A 17,441-nucleotide genomic window follows, 5' to 3' on the forward strand; every position below is an offset into this window, starting at 1 on the left:
CAGTGTTTCAAAAAAAAAAAAAAAAAAAGAGAGAAAAGACCTACTATGTGTTTAAGGATTTTTGATTTTGACTCAGACAAAATGACATGGATATAGTATCAGTCAAGCAAACCGGGCTGGGTTTCCAGCAGTAACATGGGTTGGGAGAACAAGCCAGCCTTTGTTATAAAGCTTTAGTATCACAGAGAGCAGCCATTGTGCTTTAGAAAAGCCTCCTTATGGTTCATGTCCTCAGATTGTAATGGATCCTCAGCCCCAGTTTAACAAATGCAAGTGACTCCAGCCAATGGTGTATGCATTTCAGTGGTCCTGGTTACTGCAAATGAACCAACTCATCAGTTTATTAAGCGTGGGACAAACAAACATCGAGAGGAAGAGGACAGACTTTTGAGTCACTGTGTGTCACGTCTTGGCCAAAGCACATTGTTTATTGTGGACACGTAACAATATAAAAACTCAACTGTGTGAATTTTGAAGCAGCTCAGACAATGACCAGTTTGAACTAACTGCAGCCCTAAAAACCAAAGATTAAAATATCAACAATCATTACAGGCCAGCAGAAAATAACCACAATACAAAAAAAAAAAAAAAAAGAAAAACCTCACAAAAATGAATGCGCTTCTGTTCTTGAAAAGAGAAACAGTAATCTAGAAAACACTGGATGCACAATTCTCACTTTACAGATGTTTTCAGAACATTGTGGGGTTTTTTGTTTGGTTTTTTTAAGGCACTTGGAAGTGTGATTACAATCCCTTTCAGAACAAAGAACAAAAAAAAAAAAAAAAAAAAAAAAGAAACCACACATCTTTGGTCCGTATGCAATTTAAAAAATAAAACAAAATAAAAGCCAGGGTATGAAAACACCACCAGCTTCATTGTCTGCTTCCTCAAAAATGCACACCTGACAAAGTTTTTTTTAATACTTAAATAAGATATTATCGCTACATCTCAGAAATGACCAGCAATCTTACAGACGTCTTGCAAGAGAAAACAAGTGGAAAAAAAAAAAGAAAAAAAAAAAAAAAAAAAACTTGTCGGCTCAATCAGATGTACAGCAGTACAGGATTGTTTTCGTCAAGTCACATTTGGCAAATGGGTTTCTTTATTGTTTGTTTTCAGTCCATATCCTGGACACAGCGATGTAGTGGAGACACAGTGACCTCCGTGCCCTGACACCAGCTCAACTGCAGGGCAGCCACGTCTGATATGAAGCACTGCACGCAGCGACCTGTGGCGGCTGCACATGTGCAATATAATAATTGCTGAAGTTTATGTCCTGCACATACGGCGCTGGCTGGTAGTAACAGGTCACATTGGTTACCGTGGGGATAGCATTCTGCTCGGCCAGCACCTTCAGCGCCAGCATGGAGATGAGGCTGAGCGTCTGGCGCCGCTCGTGGCCCATCAGACACACCGTGCTCTCGTTCACTACTTGGTGCAGAGTTATGAGGCACTCGTACCGCTTGTGCTCCATCCCGGCGAAGTGGTTCTGCAGGTAAGCCTCGAGCTTTCTCTGCTGCTCACCTATGTCGGGGAAGTCAATGAAGAAGCGCGAGCACATGTAGCGCTGCATCTGTTTCATGTCCGCCTCTGACGAGGGTCTGAAGCCTCGCACGAGCAAGTGGCAGTACTTCAACAAGCCACCCCCTCTGATTTCTTCAGGGGTGCGAGTAGCTATGGTCCTTTGACACAGATGTTCCATGGCTTCCTTGAAGTCCCCGTACACACTTTCGCCAATCACGGTGGGGTGAAAGCTCTCAGACATGGGCGTCTCAGAGCAGCGGTCAAACAAGAGCAGAGAATCGAGGCAAATCTGGAAGGAGTCTACGCTGAATTCAAACTGCCGCCGTAAAGAGTCCACAAACTTAAGCTCCACGTTCTTGCCTGTGTTGTTGGACAGCGAGATGAGGCTCCAGCGGTCCGTGTCATTGCAGACTTTCACAAGTTTCTGCACATAGGCCTCTTTAAGGGTCAGTGCTGTGATGCGCTCCTTAGAGACCCCAGCTGGCAAGAAGTCCAACAGGCAGTCCAGCACGACGTCTTTCACCAGACGGAAGGCCTGGTCATCTTTCAGCGACACACCAAAGATCAGGTCGAGGTCCTTGTAGCCCAGTCCCGTGTCCTGATGGAGCACGTGGCTGGCAGCCGAGCCGTTCAACCTCACATCCTTAACATGCACACCTCGTTCCTCCAGCCTCGCTCGCACAACCTGGACAGGGACAAGACAAACACAATCTTATTAACATACAGGTTCCTTGAACAGGAGGCGAAGGTAATTGCTTCATAGGATCAAAAATGGCATCTAAAAAGACTCAAGTCAAATCAATAGCTGGCATTAAGGGTCAACAGCCTTTCCTTTGCTCCAGTGATCAGCATGATATTTAAACAGAGGCGTCTTCTCTTTGCGTAGCCACATCTGAAAAGGATCAACTACATCATCGCTATTAGGCGCGAAGGGAAGGGTCGGAGTCCTCAAATAAGTCAAAGACTGATTCAGCTTATATGCCCAATGGGAAATGACACCCCACATGCGCCATAAAACATTCTGTTCTCAAACATTTGGAAATATTTAAAGTGTCGAGTGGTAAGAGCCGCAGCTTACTTGTTATATCTGTCAGTCTATTTGGGAAGTTTGTCACTTTAATTAGGCACATACACAGCAGACGCTAGAGATGATTAGGATAAGAGTGTAAATATGTGCCTAGCTGACTAAATGTGTTAGCTGCACTTGGACGTCACGGCATTTTGGGAACTGAAACAACCAAACCCGCTACACAAATTAGTTGTTACACCTCGCATGCAATCCTAAATCTTCCTACCGGCACTAACCTGTCAGATTAGTGTCTGTTGACAATCCCTCCCATGGCGATCAGATAACATGACAGTGCTATTTATACATACTGGGTCAGGCTACAGACTGACAAACACTTGAAGACAAGTCATCCCATCACACGGCGCAGGAACTAAATTATAACTGAAACCTAGAAGTGTTGCAGTCGTTTGGCCATAAAGAAGCTCCAATTGGGTTCAAATTCCAATCAGAAGCAATGATAATGTTTCTAGTTTCTTCTGTGACCACCCTGATCTGCCAGATCACACAGCGCAAAATTCACAGTCAGCCCCACACTGAACTTCTTCCTTCGCTCCTACATGCTTGGATGCAGGTGAGTAGTTAAGATCCCTTCGCTTCCCCTGGAAGCCCAGGTATTATTCTGCTGGCTTAGGATCAAATCCTTCCAGAAAGAATACTCCAGCTCCATCTGAACTAGTCTGTCTCCCTTCTTTAAATAATAATGAAGAAAGGGCATGTGAAAATGTGCGTTGTTCATTCATAAACCCTGAGCAGAGCATATGCGGTTATCCTAACTGATGCAGGACTGTAACTCCTGCAGGGCTTCGTGATGCTGTATCGGACACAGCATGTTTATACCTCCAACCCTGCAGCTAGACGCAGCCCCACACTCACTCGTGCCTTGTGTGATGCATAGCATAAAAGGCACTCACCTAGATCAATTAAAAATACATCAAGGATAAAGAGCCTTACTCTATACATCTTGCCAGGAGGTTCATTAGCTTTCCCTACATGAATCATAGATGCATTCTAAGGGGTTTCCATGAATCCAGAGCAAGCCTGAGAGTCCCCTCATCTGGGTCTCAAACCTACATTTAGGCCTTTCTGGATGTTCAATGGAGCATTCATCTTTTCCACAACCACAAGCATGAAGCTCCTGGGCTCGCGTGTTTGCTCAGCTCATCTCGAATATGTCGATGAGTAAATTACAGAAAAAAGGGAGAAATTCTTTAACAGCTGTATGTACATTTTGAAACTCTAGCATGGGATTTTCTCTGCACTTTAATGCCTACAAGCAGGGACACCACAGGGGAAGTGAAACGTGATCCAGCCACAATGCATAAATGTGGAAGGCGTTCGGGGCCATGCTAAAGCCAGCATATAACAGGTTTCCCCCCGTCTGCTGTTTGAATATGACGGAAACCAACGCTGCGTTTTTACTTTTTATGTGCCAACAAATCAACATTAAATGCTACAAAGCAAAAGGATGAAGTAAGCAGACATGCAGGAAACTTTTAGAAAGTTTTACACAGTAATCTGCTGAGGAATAAACAGCACACTCCAAATGGAAACTCAAAGTAAGCCCCAGAATGAGGAAACAAAGCAAACAAAGTTATGTTATGGAAATACAATTAAGCAAGGAAGGAGCCAAGGAACCGAGAGGGTTACATCCTGAATGGATCAGTAGGCCACCAGAGGACGATGAGGGGTTTCCAGAGTTCAACAGAGTACAGCACTGTTTGTTTTGTGGTAGTTTATTGTTTAATAGTATATCATATGAAACTAGAAAGAAGAAAATACGATTTTTTTTTTATTTAAAAAAAAAAGAAGTTGCTTGACTGAGAGGTCCTGATTGATATTAATATTTTAAATATCATGAATTTATGGACTGCCTCAAATTCAATTGTCAATCTAAAAGTGTAAACTTTTATTTTTTTAAATTTTATTTTTTCTTAATTCTGTCTTGTTACCTGGACAATCTGGCGGGGCTGTACGGACAGCGTGGGGAAGTTTCCTCGGCCGTGGATGGGGATAGCCTCGCCCAGGATCGAGTCCAAGCGCTGCACCTGATCCCAAGACAGCACGCAGAACCGCCGACTGTGATCCGACTCACCAGACATGGCGATGTGAACTTTTAAGTCCCCCCCACCCCGAGAAAGAAATCAGCAGTGTGAATCAGCGCTTCCTCCCAGCTCAGCTCGATGTCTTCAAAGTGCGATAATTCCTGTGTGGGCGATGAGCAGATCCGGATATTATTACTGGAGGCAAAAGAGCCGAGAGGAAGAAAGAAAGAGGAAAAAAAAAAGTTTCGTTTCAGATGTGGAGGTTTCAGTGGGAGCCGCAGTTTCCTCCTTTCTCTGTGCGTGCTGCTGAAATCCGGTCAGTCTGCAAAGAGTCGATTCATGAGAAAGGTCCAGAGGGTTTAAAGGCTCCTCATTAACATGAGCCCTGTGATTGGCTGCTGTGTTTGGTCATTGATTATGGATGCCCTGCCCTGCCCGCAGGGAACACCCTTCATGTGACGTACTTGACAGCTCGGTGAGTTCTGCTCCATCTGCGGTGCAACCCCGCATACCATCAGGGTTTTCCTTCAAACCAACGCTCCTGTGATCTGCATCGCTTCAGCTCCGGTGCTGCTAGAAATAACAGCTATTAGTGATATGTCATAGATTAGATTACAGTTGTGCAAACACGGCACACGCATTTCACCTTGCAGTTTTTTCAAATTCTTCATGGGGAATTATTTGCAGAGCATACAGGATGTTTTTCCTGTATGCTTGCTTCTATATTGTGCAATTAATCATGCAATTAATGATCATGCAAGCCTTAAGAGCAATCATAAAAACAGAACGAAGTCTGAGGTTTTCCTGGAAGCTGTGTGGACTCAGCTTTGTATCTTTGCAGTGATAAAAGCACTCTCATACTCATTCCTTCTTGGCTTGTGGCCCTTTAAAACAAACTCGAGTCTAGCTGTCAGCAGTTGTATATCTTCTAGTAGCTCTTCTAGTAGAGCTTACTCGAGCTCTTTTTTGTGCTTTGCGCAAAATTATTCTTTTTATGTTGCAAATTTTTACCAGGTCCCAATTTGGGAACCACGTGCCAAACTACATCCATTATTCAGCAGCTTGTAGAGGCACATTTATCAGCAACAACTTAAAATAATCATTTTCTGTGTGTCTTTATCAGTTTCTTGCATCATCTTTGCAAACTTTTCTTCACAACATTGCTTCAGTTCATTGAGGTTAGCAGACATTTGCTTTCTCTTAAGGTCTGCCACATCATTTCATTCAGGTTAAGATCTGAAATCTGACTGGGTCATCATCGCACCTTGAATATTTTCCCTTTCAGCCATTCTGTTGTGGAATTCCTGCTGTGGTTAGGATCGTTGTCATGTGTGTGACATAACATCCACCTCAAATTTGACTCCAGAATACTTTGGTATATAGAGGAGCTGGTCAACTCAGTGACTGCAAGGTGCCCAGATCCTGTGGACGCAAAACAAGCCCAAATTATCGCCCCTCCACCACCCCTGCCAACACCCTTGCAACCCTTCCAAACAACCATATTTTTTTTTAGTTTTTTTTGTCATTGTGCTGTCATGAACTTTGACATTTAACTTGCTAGCTGAGGCCTGTAGAGTCTGAGATGAGCTTATGGATTTTTTGAGGTTTCTGTGACCTGTTCTGAGTCGTCCACAACTGCGAAGACTGTGTTAACGCAAACATGAATGCTCCAGACCAGATAACTGAGAACACTTCTGCATTTATAGAGGTGCTCACACTTGCTGATGATCAGTTAATAGAATTCATTTAATCTGCAGCACTTGGTTGCTGCTTACCCTCCTAATTCCTAAGAGTTCAATTCAGTTCAGTTCAATTCAAGTTTATTTATATAGGGTCAAAATAAGGTTGAGGCCCTACAGTAATACAGAGAAAACCCCAACAATCAGGCAACCCCCATATGAGCAAGCACTTGGCGACAGTGGCAAGGAAAAACGGCCTTTTAACAGGAAGAAACCTCAGCAGAGCCAGGCTCAGGGAGGGCCATCCATCTGCGCAACCGGTTTGTTATTGAGGGGAGGAAGACAAGGCAAATGAGCGTACCAAATCTTTTAGATTTTGTTTCTGACGTAGGTCTACAGTCTTCTCACACAGTTGTGAGTCTTCCTCGCCCAGGCCTCTGTTATGGCCAACAAAAATACATTGGATATATACAAAAAAAAATACTTTTTTCATCCAAGAATTTGTTGATAAAACATGTCAATCTATATTTATTTTGTTGAAATCCAGAGGCTGCTTGTTAGTATTTGAACTCTAATAGCAGGCTGTGAACACTCAAAGTTCTTGCTTGCTCGGCACTCATTTATTTATTGCTGTTATCGCTTTTAGAGAAAGTTTAAAGTGGAGACTTGATATCAGAGACGTTTATTCATTCACCCATTTAATTTGCTCATGGCTGTGCTGGTGTTTATGAAAAGACTGAGATAACCCCCAATGCCCTTTTTAGATTTCCATCAGGCTTTTCACATCCATTGCTTTCTACTATAGTCTCCTTCCATGCCGTGCTGATTGTGCTTTTATGTGATTTGGTACAGATACAGAGTCATTCCACTGATCTCAGCGGAACATTTGCTGTCTTTCATGCCTAATACTCTCTGCGCTGGTCAGGACCGTCCACAAACTCTTCCGCTTTTTACTGGTGTGCACAGCTACCACATTATTGTTGCCTTTAACTGTATATCCTGTTTTGCATGCAACTTATTATGTGTTTAAATGCCCTAAATAACCCTTAATGAGAGTCCTCACGCAAACTTAGACATTACGCACAATAGCAGACGTTACTCTCTCAGTGAAGTCCCTCAGATTGTCCTGGTATATAATTTGTCAGTGAACAATACAGGCAATAAGTTTTGTAATTTCCTCTTTTTAAGATATATCATCATTTATAAAATCCCACACGTCACATTGTCTGTCAACTCGGGTTGTTTGTGCACCTGTAAAATGTTTACAAGAGAGTAAAGTTCATTTCAGGATCGACCTGAATGTGTTTTTAGTAATGAAGCAGTAAAAAACAGGATGGATGGAAACACGCGCAGGCAGGCACGCACATTAAAACATCTTCCCAAGACGTATGTGTACCTGTGTTTGGGTTCGACCACTACTCGGGTGTTGCCAGCAGATGCACAGCCGGAAGTAGATGCACAACCCTGCCTCACAAAAGCTCCCAAAGGTCAAAGCGGGAGTCAGGCTCATTCATTTAACACATCGTGATGTCAACATCTGGGCAGAGGCGTCCCCAGTTGAGGGTGTTTGCCGGGTACTGAGGTGAGACATCTGCGTCATGCGTCTATAAATAGCCCACTGTGCGGCAGCTGTGCATCCTGGGAGCGGAGCCAGCATCCCCCCTGAATGTGAAACACTTGGTGACGAGTGAACAATGAAGGCAGATAAATGTCAGTTCACCTGACATTCTCAGGTTCCCTCACAGCCCTGTGTCAGCGGGGGAGCCTTTTCTGGATGAGAAGAAAAGACTTTAATGCAGTGGAACAAAAGCAAATCTTACACAAACCGCCTGTATCTGTACAGCAGCTTTTATTTCCTACCTCACCTTTTGTTAATTCATGTCTGTGTTATTGTTATTGGAGCCACCATTTACACACAAGTTTGACATCCTGGTGGAACTACAGCAACTGAGACTGTGAGTCTTGTAGGCGTGGTGAGATAGCCTGTATTTAAACACACCTTAAACAAATGACACATAAGACAGGTGCATTTTCCACTTTAAACCACAATCAAACATTACTAGGAAATCTGGCAGGCATGAGTGCACATTATTAGAACGTACATGAAACTCTATTCAAGATATTTGTGATTTTCTCTCCTTAATTACTTCCATCCTAAGAGGCATCAGATAGCGGTTGCTGTTGTTGTCAAATGCCTCAGCGAGGAGAAAATTAACAGTGCAGCGGAGTGGGCTCGTCTCAAGTGAATGGGACACGTTTGGACGTCACAGCATGTCGTAAGAAGCGGCTGGAAACTGATGTTGCCACAGTGATGAGTTGTGTGTGAACACAGATAACAGCGTGCTTGTCACAGTGGATGAATTGTGTCTGTCAGGGCCCCCAAAGTCTAAGTGAATTATTTCCCCCATAGGAGATTTCTTTTTCTTTTTCTCATTTAACTCTGAGCACATTCAGACGTGTTATACAAGATCACCAAGTGTCTGCTATTATTAGAGAGGGCGTCACATGTAACTTTGGACAGTGTGGCTAAAAAAAGCGATGCAGCTGTTGCGTGTGTGACATGACACTGCAAGTGTGATTTTGAATCAAAATCTGCTTGGATTGTTGCAAATGAATTCACCCAGTTTCCTTTTAGGTTTTCCTCTAAGATCAACCTGCCACAGTGGCAGATAACCTGCCTATACAACCTGGTTGAGCTGACCAGTCAAGCCGGACACCGGGACCTACCTGAGATAGAGGGAATGTGTGATAAGAGCAAGTTTACTTTTCCAGATTGCTCCATATGAAAAAATCTATGGCACTGCGGAGCGAGGTTACGCAAGCGGCCGTGCTGCTGACGTCAGGCTCCCTCTGTTGCCTGCTTGATTGATTACATTAGTACTAAAGTGAACTCTAGTGCACCTGGAAAAAATAAAGACACGCCAAAACACATTCAAGGAGCTTTGATGCGCACATGCACTCTCTGCCCTGTGCACACAGGCACCTGTCAGATAGGGAAAAGCGAAACTTTGAAAAAGTAAACACATCCTTTTACTCTACATCTTCTGCTGTGGCAGACTTACACTGCCTCGTTGTAACCAGGCTTGTCTTCCCACTGGTGTACTTAATAAGTCAGGACTACAAACACTGTATGGTGAACATTTAAAGAAAGAGATCAACACAGGAGTGGAACCAGTTCTCAGACATAAATTTTAAAGGCCATTGAGCAGCAAGGCTCCACCAGCGTGTCTTGAGGACTACCTGCTGGTCAGCTGGTATCTCTACTCCATCATCAGGTTCTTCCTCTTGACTCTGTTTCTTTCACAATCTCGTCATCATGTTCTTTCTCTGCTGTGTGGATCCCACTCCTAACACTACTTGTGACGAATGACCATGGAGTACCAGGGCTCCAATCATTGCAGGGAGAGTACAGTCCAATTTTTGTTATTTTTACTTATCAAAGCTTCAGTTTACAAGCTTAACGTGGCAGCTCTGTGGAGCACTCGTGGCCTCTACCAGCAGTAATGCTAACAAAAAGCCACACTTTTCTCAACCATGTGATAATCAGTTATTTTTGTGGCTAATGTTGTCTCCTTATCTGAAAGTATTTATCCACCATATACTAAAGAGCTGCTCAATAAATATTTAGGATTTTTCATGTGTCAGAATATGTGAATGTTTTCCTAAAGTGCAAAAGTGATCAGAGAAATTTCCACTATCTCCTAAAACAAAGATCCAAATTACTCTAAACAAGTAATGACACACCTTTGCTGCACACACTATTTAAACCGTCAAAGTATCACACTTTTGAATGATAATTACAGCTGGAAATGTAAAAATAAAGCAAAGAGCAAAGGCTGTTTCTTTTCCTTTCTGGAGACAAGATAAGTGTAAACTAAAGTAAGGTCATTTTACTACTTCAGGAAAAATATTGTCTGTGAACACAGTTCGCTGTGCCATCCACAAACACAGGTTAAAGCTCTACCATGCAAATAAGAAGAAAACATGTGAACATGATCCAGAAAGTTTGCCGTCTTCTCAGAGCTAAAACTCACTGAAAATGGACTGGAAGTAGAAAAACTGTTCTGTGGTCAGACCAATCAAAATTTGAAATTCTTTTTGGAAAACATGGACTCTGTGCTCTCCCAACTAAAGAAGAGACCAGCGATCATCCAACTTGTTATCAGAGCTCAGTTCAAAAGTCTGTGTTAGCGCCTATGAAACTGGCAGCTTCTGAATAGAGGCAGCATCAATGCTGAAAGGTCAGTACAGGTTTTAGATCAACATATGCTCCCATCCAGATGACATCTTTCTTAGGGAAGGCCTTTCAACAGGACAATGCTAAACTGTATACTGTGCCTGTTACAACAGCATGGCTTCATGGTAGAAGAGTCTGGGTGCTGATTTGACCTGCTTGGAGTCCAGATGTTTGACAAAGTAAAAACATTTGGAGTGAAATGAAGCAGACCCAGGACTGTTGAGCAGCTAGAATCACACATCAGACAAGGATGGGACAACATTCCTCAGTTTCCAGATGTTTACAGGATGCTACACCGTAGTAAACATGTAAAACATCCTATACTAACTTTTCTGAGACACATTGTTGCCATCAAACTAAAAATCTCCATTTTTTTCTTGAAATTTTACATTTTTTGATATGTTTTCTTTTTCTATTGTGAATAAATATTTGGGATTGCAAGATTTAAAATCATTGCATTCAGGTTTATTTACATTTGTTACAGCGTCTGAACTTTTTAAAGAAATTCTAGCTGCATTTTACACATGTTGATAAAGTAAATAAAAACCTCTTTTCAAAAACAACAGGGCTCCCAATGATTCACAATCATCTACAATCACATTTGCTTTCAGGTTTGCCAAGAATATGTTTTGCTTTTGAAGTCGCAAAGGGCACAACCCTCTTTTAGGCCAGCTTTGACACATGGGTCCTGTCTGGTCACCGTCCAGGATTGAACTTGGTGGAGCGGTTATTGCATAGTTTAAGTGCTCTGAAGCTCAGAGGTCAGAAATATTCTTGGACTATGTGTTATGTAAGCCTTGTCTCACGTTACTCTCTGATAAAGCGAGGTAAGCCTGATAAAGTGGTTGGGAGGTTCAGGCCCTTATATAAAAGAAAAAAAGGGAAATCTAAATCAAACAGCATCCAATGTTTGGAAACATTAGGCACATGGAGGCTATCAACAGAGCCAGACAGGAAACTCCTTCAACTTGAAATCTTTCCAGGAAATCAACTTCTTTCTTTACTCTAAAGTCTGAGAAAAGCATATAGATGGCTTTGTATGGATTCCTAGTTAACTGTCAGGAACGGGCAGGAGCCCACGTGGAAATGCAGGAATGTATGAGCATCTTGGACGTGCAAATAGCTTCACTGAAACACTGCCCCAACCTCAGCACACAGACTGCGTCCCTAAATGTTACAAATGTCCTCATCACATGCAGCTTTCCTTACATAGGAAAAGAAAAAGAAAAAAAAAACACTGTTTAACTTCACTTCCCAGTTTCTCTGATGGTGAATGGCTGGTATCATTCTCCACTGATCAAACACAAGCAACTATACTGCGAGGACGTAGAAGCAACTCGACAGCTGCCTAGAATGCACATCCACTGCTGAGTCAACAAATCCCAAACCATAAAAGCATATAAAATAAACATGTTCTGTAATTTTCTCAGCACATGTGCCTGGCTTTATATTAAAAGCCACCAGGGAAAAGAGCTGGCTGCCTACGCTCCCGGTTGCATTTACCAGAAGGAAGAGGGAACCCCTATTTAGCAGCAAGCTCTGATTTCATTCCCAGAAATCCTGCTCCTCGTGCCCCTATCCAGTAGCTGACAGAGTCAAACTCTGGTTGAGGGGAGATTTTTTTTAATTGTATTTTTAAAAACAGCATGCCGGAGACAAATTGTGTCAGCATACTGTACATCTCTGGGGTTAAGCAAAGCAAAGATACAGTATATGGATACAGCAGAGCAGCTTTACCCAAACGGTCGATATAGTTACCCAAAGAAATAAAAAATGATGTCGGCAGCAGTTTCTTAGATCATCAGGCTAGATCTGACTTAGTAAAGCTTTTGAAGGAGTTGCTTTTCAGGTCAGAGAGGGCCAAGCTGGATGTTTCGAGAACCTTTATGACCAAAAGGCCAAAGTACGCTTGGTAGATTATGAGGTGTTTATGAATATCGAGAAAAAAACAAGCGTCAGAACAAAAACAAACCTGGCTTGTTCGTTTGTTGGTTTTAAAGCTCCGCGTGAGGTTTTCTGGGTGATTTACGCAGTGCCGTAACCAAAAGCAGACAGGCAGTCTTGTTGCACACTTGGCCCAAAGCTGTCCCAAGTTACAAGCTATAGACTGGAGCACAGACATTGTGCTCCACGTTTTAAATCAACAAACCACTCGCCATTCATCTCAGAGTCACAAAAACATTATAGGGTACAATTAAAACAACCTGCAGCATGTATTTATATATATATATAGATAGAACATTTCTCTGTGTCTCTTCATCCTTTTGTAACCTTTGCTTTGTTATATAACTTTCAAAGTTACACAGGCAAACATGATAAGGAATATGGAGCATAGAAGGTGTTCCTAAGCTGTGCTGGACTGCTGGGGACATGTTGTCTGAGTGACTATCTATCCATCTGTCACCTTGACCCACCTTTTCTACCGTGTCACTTTATTGTCATTGCTCCACAAACCTGGGCCATGAACAAGAGTGTGAAGTTCAGCTGCCCTTTACCGGTTGTTGTGCAACCCTCATCTCTATGTGACCCCAGTGCATTTCTACAGCATGGCAGCTCTTTTACTATGTGATACAATAACAAATCTTGCACAGACAATTTGACTTCAACCGGAAAAATGTTCTCAGTGTTAAAGTGTGAAATTCTAATTGAATAAGCAGGCAACGCATGGTTACATGTTATATTACACACAAGAAGACCTGAAACACAAGTAAAAGTATCTCATGGAAATTACAATAGTTGAAGAAATGTATGCAACTAAATATTGTAATTATCTTCAGGTAGCAGGTAACGCCATACAATAAAGGGATGCAAAAACTGCAATATGTAGGAATCAATATTCTTTTTACATATTGGTTCAATTTTTTTTTCATGTAGTTTTCAAATAAACTTTTTAAAATGGTTTCTTTAGAACTGAGACGGAGCTTTAACAGTAAAACAACAGCAGCAATCATCATCATCCAGTATGAAAGGCACTGTACCCTGGCAGTTGATATACTCAGTCTTTGTTCACCCCTCCTATAGTTCACCACCACAACAAATATTCTTAGTTCTAGCGTTAACATTGTGTTTGATGGACAAATGGGTACCGAGGAATGTGAACACAGGCACACTTCTGTCTGTTGCATAAAAGCAAAGGTTGTTTTTTTCTCTTTTCTTCCTGTGTTATTGGTGTGTGGACATGAAGTGAGATCATCCAAACATTATCTACAGAAACAGTTTCACCTTCAGTTTAACTACTGGTCGGTGAGCCTTAATGTTGTGTGAAGAAAAAAGAAAAAGACTAAGCAACCGAAGCGTTTCTCAACAATGATTGAGGCCATATCAAACAGTCCTTATGATAAGAGCTGCTGTGATAAGGTCTGACCCTATGGTGCCCTGGTACACTAATCCACCTCCATGGCACATATTCAGGTTTCCATGCCGAAGCTTTTTCCACTTCACAACACAGAGCCGATGTTTTTCCTCTGTAATGATGTCTCCCGTGTTTTTACTTATTGGCTTCTTCAATCTGTACACAGAATAAAATATCACATGTTACGATTTAAAACACCTGGTTAAAAAAAAGGGGGGGGGTGAGATACGATAACAGAAGCATTTAATCAAGAGTTACAGTCCATTAGTTTTGTGGTGTCTTTTTGTAATTTGGCTTCTGTACATCATCACAGTGAATTTTAAATCAAACAATCAAAATGTGACTGTAGGGCTGACTTTCTGGTTTAATTCAAAGGGGTTTTTTGGACATTTATATACACAGTCCCCCTACTCTCAGAGGCTCAGTCCATTGACTGCCAAAGAGATTCATTGGCCAGGTGTTCCCTGGTTATTCAATGGCAAATTCAGATAACATAGAACATAACTAAAGTGCACAACGACAGGATTATTTTCCATGGTTACGAGAAACAACCTCACAATATATAACTAAGTTAAAAACATTCTCAAGGAGGTAAATGTAAATGGTAAATGTCAAGGTCGATCGAGAGACACCCTCCTGAATGGAAATACAGAGGCCTTACAACCAAGTGCAAACCTCTGTTTATGCTCAAGAACAAGAAGTGCAGATTAGACTTTGCCAGAAAACATCTCAGACAGGCTGCACAACTCTGAAAAAAACAAAGAACAAAGAAACACAAGGTCAAGTTTTTACAGATGAATGCAAGATTAATTTTTAACAAAATGTTGGGAAGAGGAAAGTTTGGAGAAGGAGAGAAACAACTCATGATCCGAAGCATATCACATCATCTGTCAAACATGGTGGAGGCAGTGTTATGCCATGGGCTGCCAGTGTTTATTGATGATTTAACTGCTGTTAGAAGAAGCAGGGTGAATTTTTAAGTATGCGGAGCTATGCACTCTGCTCAGGTTCATCCAAATGCTGCAAAACTGATCAGACAGCAAAGTTTGTCGAGGCAAAGAAGTGTTATATTCTTCAGTTACTTGCCTGATTTCGGGCCAGCAGAGCAGGTTTCCGATTAGTGAGGTCAAAGCTGAAGGCAGAGAGACCCACAAACAAGCACTATCTGTGGGTGGTGGAAGAAAAGGCCTAGCAGAGCATCTCAAGGGAGGAAGCACAGCATTCGGTGATGTGCATGAGGTCTAGGGTTCAGGCAAACTGAAAATGGAGGTGAAAATGGTTGTAATTCCTAAACAGTCAATGAATTAAAGCTGTCAAAGTCTGCACTAAAATCACGTCTCAATCATTTCATTTGAGAAAAATTAACATTGGTTTTGGGACAATGACACTTTGTTTGTTTTTTGTATATTTGGCCCAGTCTATAACAAGCATTAGTCAGCGTGAAGTGACATAAAGGCATCCTTCTAACTGTACATTTATACCTGTAGCCCTGTGCTGACCATTTGACCCATCTCCACTCTTTGAGCATAGCTTTTGAGTGAAGCAGCCTAAACCTTCCGATTATCAAACACACCACTGTTACACCCAAAGGAAGTCCCAGTAAACAAATACATGAATAAGTACTAACCAAACTCCTCATGTAAGGTATGTGAGAAGCACTTAGTGTCAGCCAGGACACATGAGTTGCAAAATCTTCATATGGTTGGAACATGTGTTAGGATGTCCTAGTTTTCTTCAGGCATTTTCGCAACATACATCCAGCATTCAGAAATGTTAACCACCATGTGCATGTTACTCTCTGGATATGGTTGTTTCATGTTTCACTTGCAGTGGCAACAAACTATTCTCGCTGGCAGCTGCAGGTTCCCGCGAGCTGGTTTCAGCGCAGGGTTAATTATATCCAGCTTCACTGCCCAGCACAGAGATGCACTTTTAGCTCAGCGGTGATGCTGACAGCAGTCCTGACTGTGAATCACCTGTTGTGTTCACAGAGGTACTTCACTTCTGCTCCGGTCAGGCCGGTGAGCGATGAGAAAAAGGCTTGTGAGAGGGTGACACACAGCTGCGCACATGACAACAGGCCCAAAGTTGGCTCAGGGAAGAGGAACAAGGCACAGTGAATCATGTAGTGGAGGACATCCAGAGATAAATCATGGTGGACAAATTCTTTAAAGAACCTGGAATTTATTAGTTTTAAGTGAAGGAGCGAACTTTCCCTGGTGTTGCTCATGGAAACTTAGAAAAAGTAGAACCTTCAAAGCTCAGATCTCAGTCCACTGTTGTAAAAGGACATGTTTAATTTCTCTATAAAGTAAAACCAAAAAAACACCATTTATTTTTTTTAATAAAATACATGCTCTTATTCTGAAAATCGGGAATTCACCCCTGCTAACTGGGTGGCCTGCCTGTCTCTGCGCCACACCAGCTGGGGTTAAAGAGTGTGATAAACCCCAGCAAGCGAATAATCACCTGCAGCCAGCAAGGACTCACATAAACCAGCTTCACTTTGATGACTTGGTACCCTCATTAGATTTGTTAAACATTAATTTCCAAATGCTGATTAAATTTTTTTCATCTCCTGCAAACAATTTTCAGTCCCCTACGCCACGGAGGGCTGTGGTCAAAATGCAACCCAGCTGCAGAGGCTGTGATTCTTTAACTTTCTCCATCCGCCTGACACTGAGCCACAAGTCTGACCATCTGCTTTAAGTCCACTTAAGATACAGGTTGCTGTACTGCCATGCCAAATTCCCTTGAAGTCAAATGAGGTAATATTTAAACTGTATATAAACAATTCAAGAAATCCATTTAAACTATCATATTTCACCGCAAATATGTTGTTGAGTTTTGCAACAGTCTGTAATTTGTATAAAATCCTTTATCTCTATCCAGCAAGTGCTTTAGCATGATTTTATGCATTCAGTCTGTCATTTCTCCCCATTATTTCATGTTTTTCACTTTGTTAAACACTGAAATTTTACCCAAACCTATATAAAATTACTTTTTTTAAACTCGTCACTTCTACTTCACCCCAAAGTCTTTGTAGGGCGATCACTAATCGGACATTCAAATTCTCATTATGCTGTAAGTCAATTTAACAGTTCCTTGCCTCATAAAGGGTTAAACAGGAAAGCACTAATTGTCACAGACACTGACTGACTGACTGACTGACTGGATGGATGGATGGATGGATGGATGACATATGTATATAAATTATACACATATATTTATACACATGCACATATATAAATATATGTGCATGTGTATACATATTTGGACTCCTCTGCACAGCACTGGCAGCTGAGTGCTGTCAGTCTCTGGCCTCGGCTGTCACCGTCAATCCATTGTGAATTCATTTATAGCCATCAAGCAATTTTTCTTGAATTTCAGTTTTAATAATTGCAGACAAAACAGTTTCTTTAAATGCATGAAAAACAGAAAGAAACAAACACTTTCTTCTCAGCATTTGGGGGATTTTATAACAGTCCAGTTCATGGCTGTAGTTCAAATATTTGATACGGATTTGGTGGGAGTGAGT

General features: G+C 41.9%; 1 protein-coding gene across 1 annotated transcript; it reads right to left on the reverse strand.

The window, feature by feature from the left end:
- Positions 1-392: 392 nt before the first annotated feature.
- Positions 393-4,998, reverse strand: tent5ba (terminal nucleotidyltransferase 5ba). Its single transcript, XM_003452105.5, has 2 exons — positions 4,543-4,998; positions 393-2,209 (listed from the first exon to the last, which is right to left on the reverse strand). The coding sequence occupies exons 1-2, from the start codon at positions 4,690-4,692 to the stop codon at positions 1,181-1,183; spliced, it is 1,179 nt and encodes a 392-aa protein (XP_003452153.1). The 5' UTR covers positions 4,693-4,998; the 3' UTR covers positions 393-1,180.
- Positions 4,999-17,441: the final 12,443 nt, after the last annotated feature.

The sequence above is a fragment of the Oreochromis niloticus genome, linkage group LG11, assembly GCF_001858045.2.
Source record: "Oreochromis niloticus isolate F11D_XX linkage group LG11, O_niloticus_UMD_NMBU, whole genome shotgun sequence".
NCBI lineage: Eukaryota > Metazoa > Chordata > Actinopteri > Cichliformes > Cichlidae > Oreochromis > Oreochromis niloticus.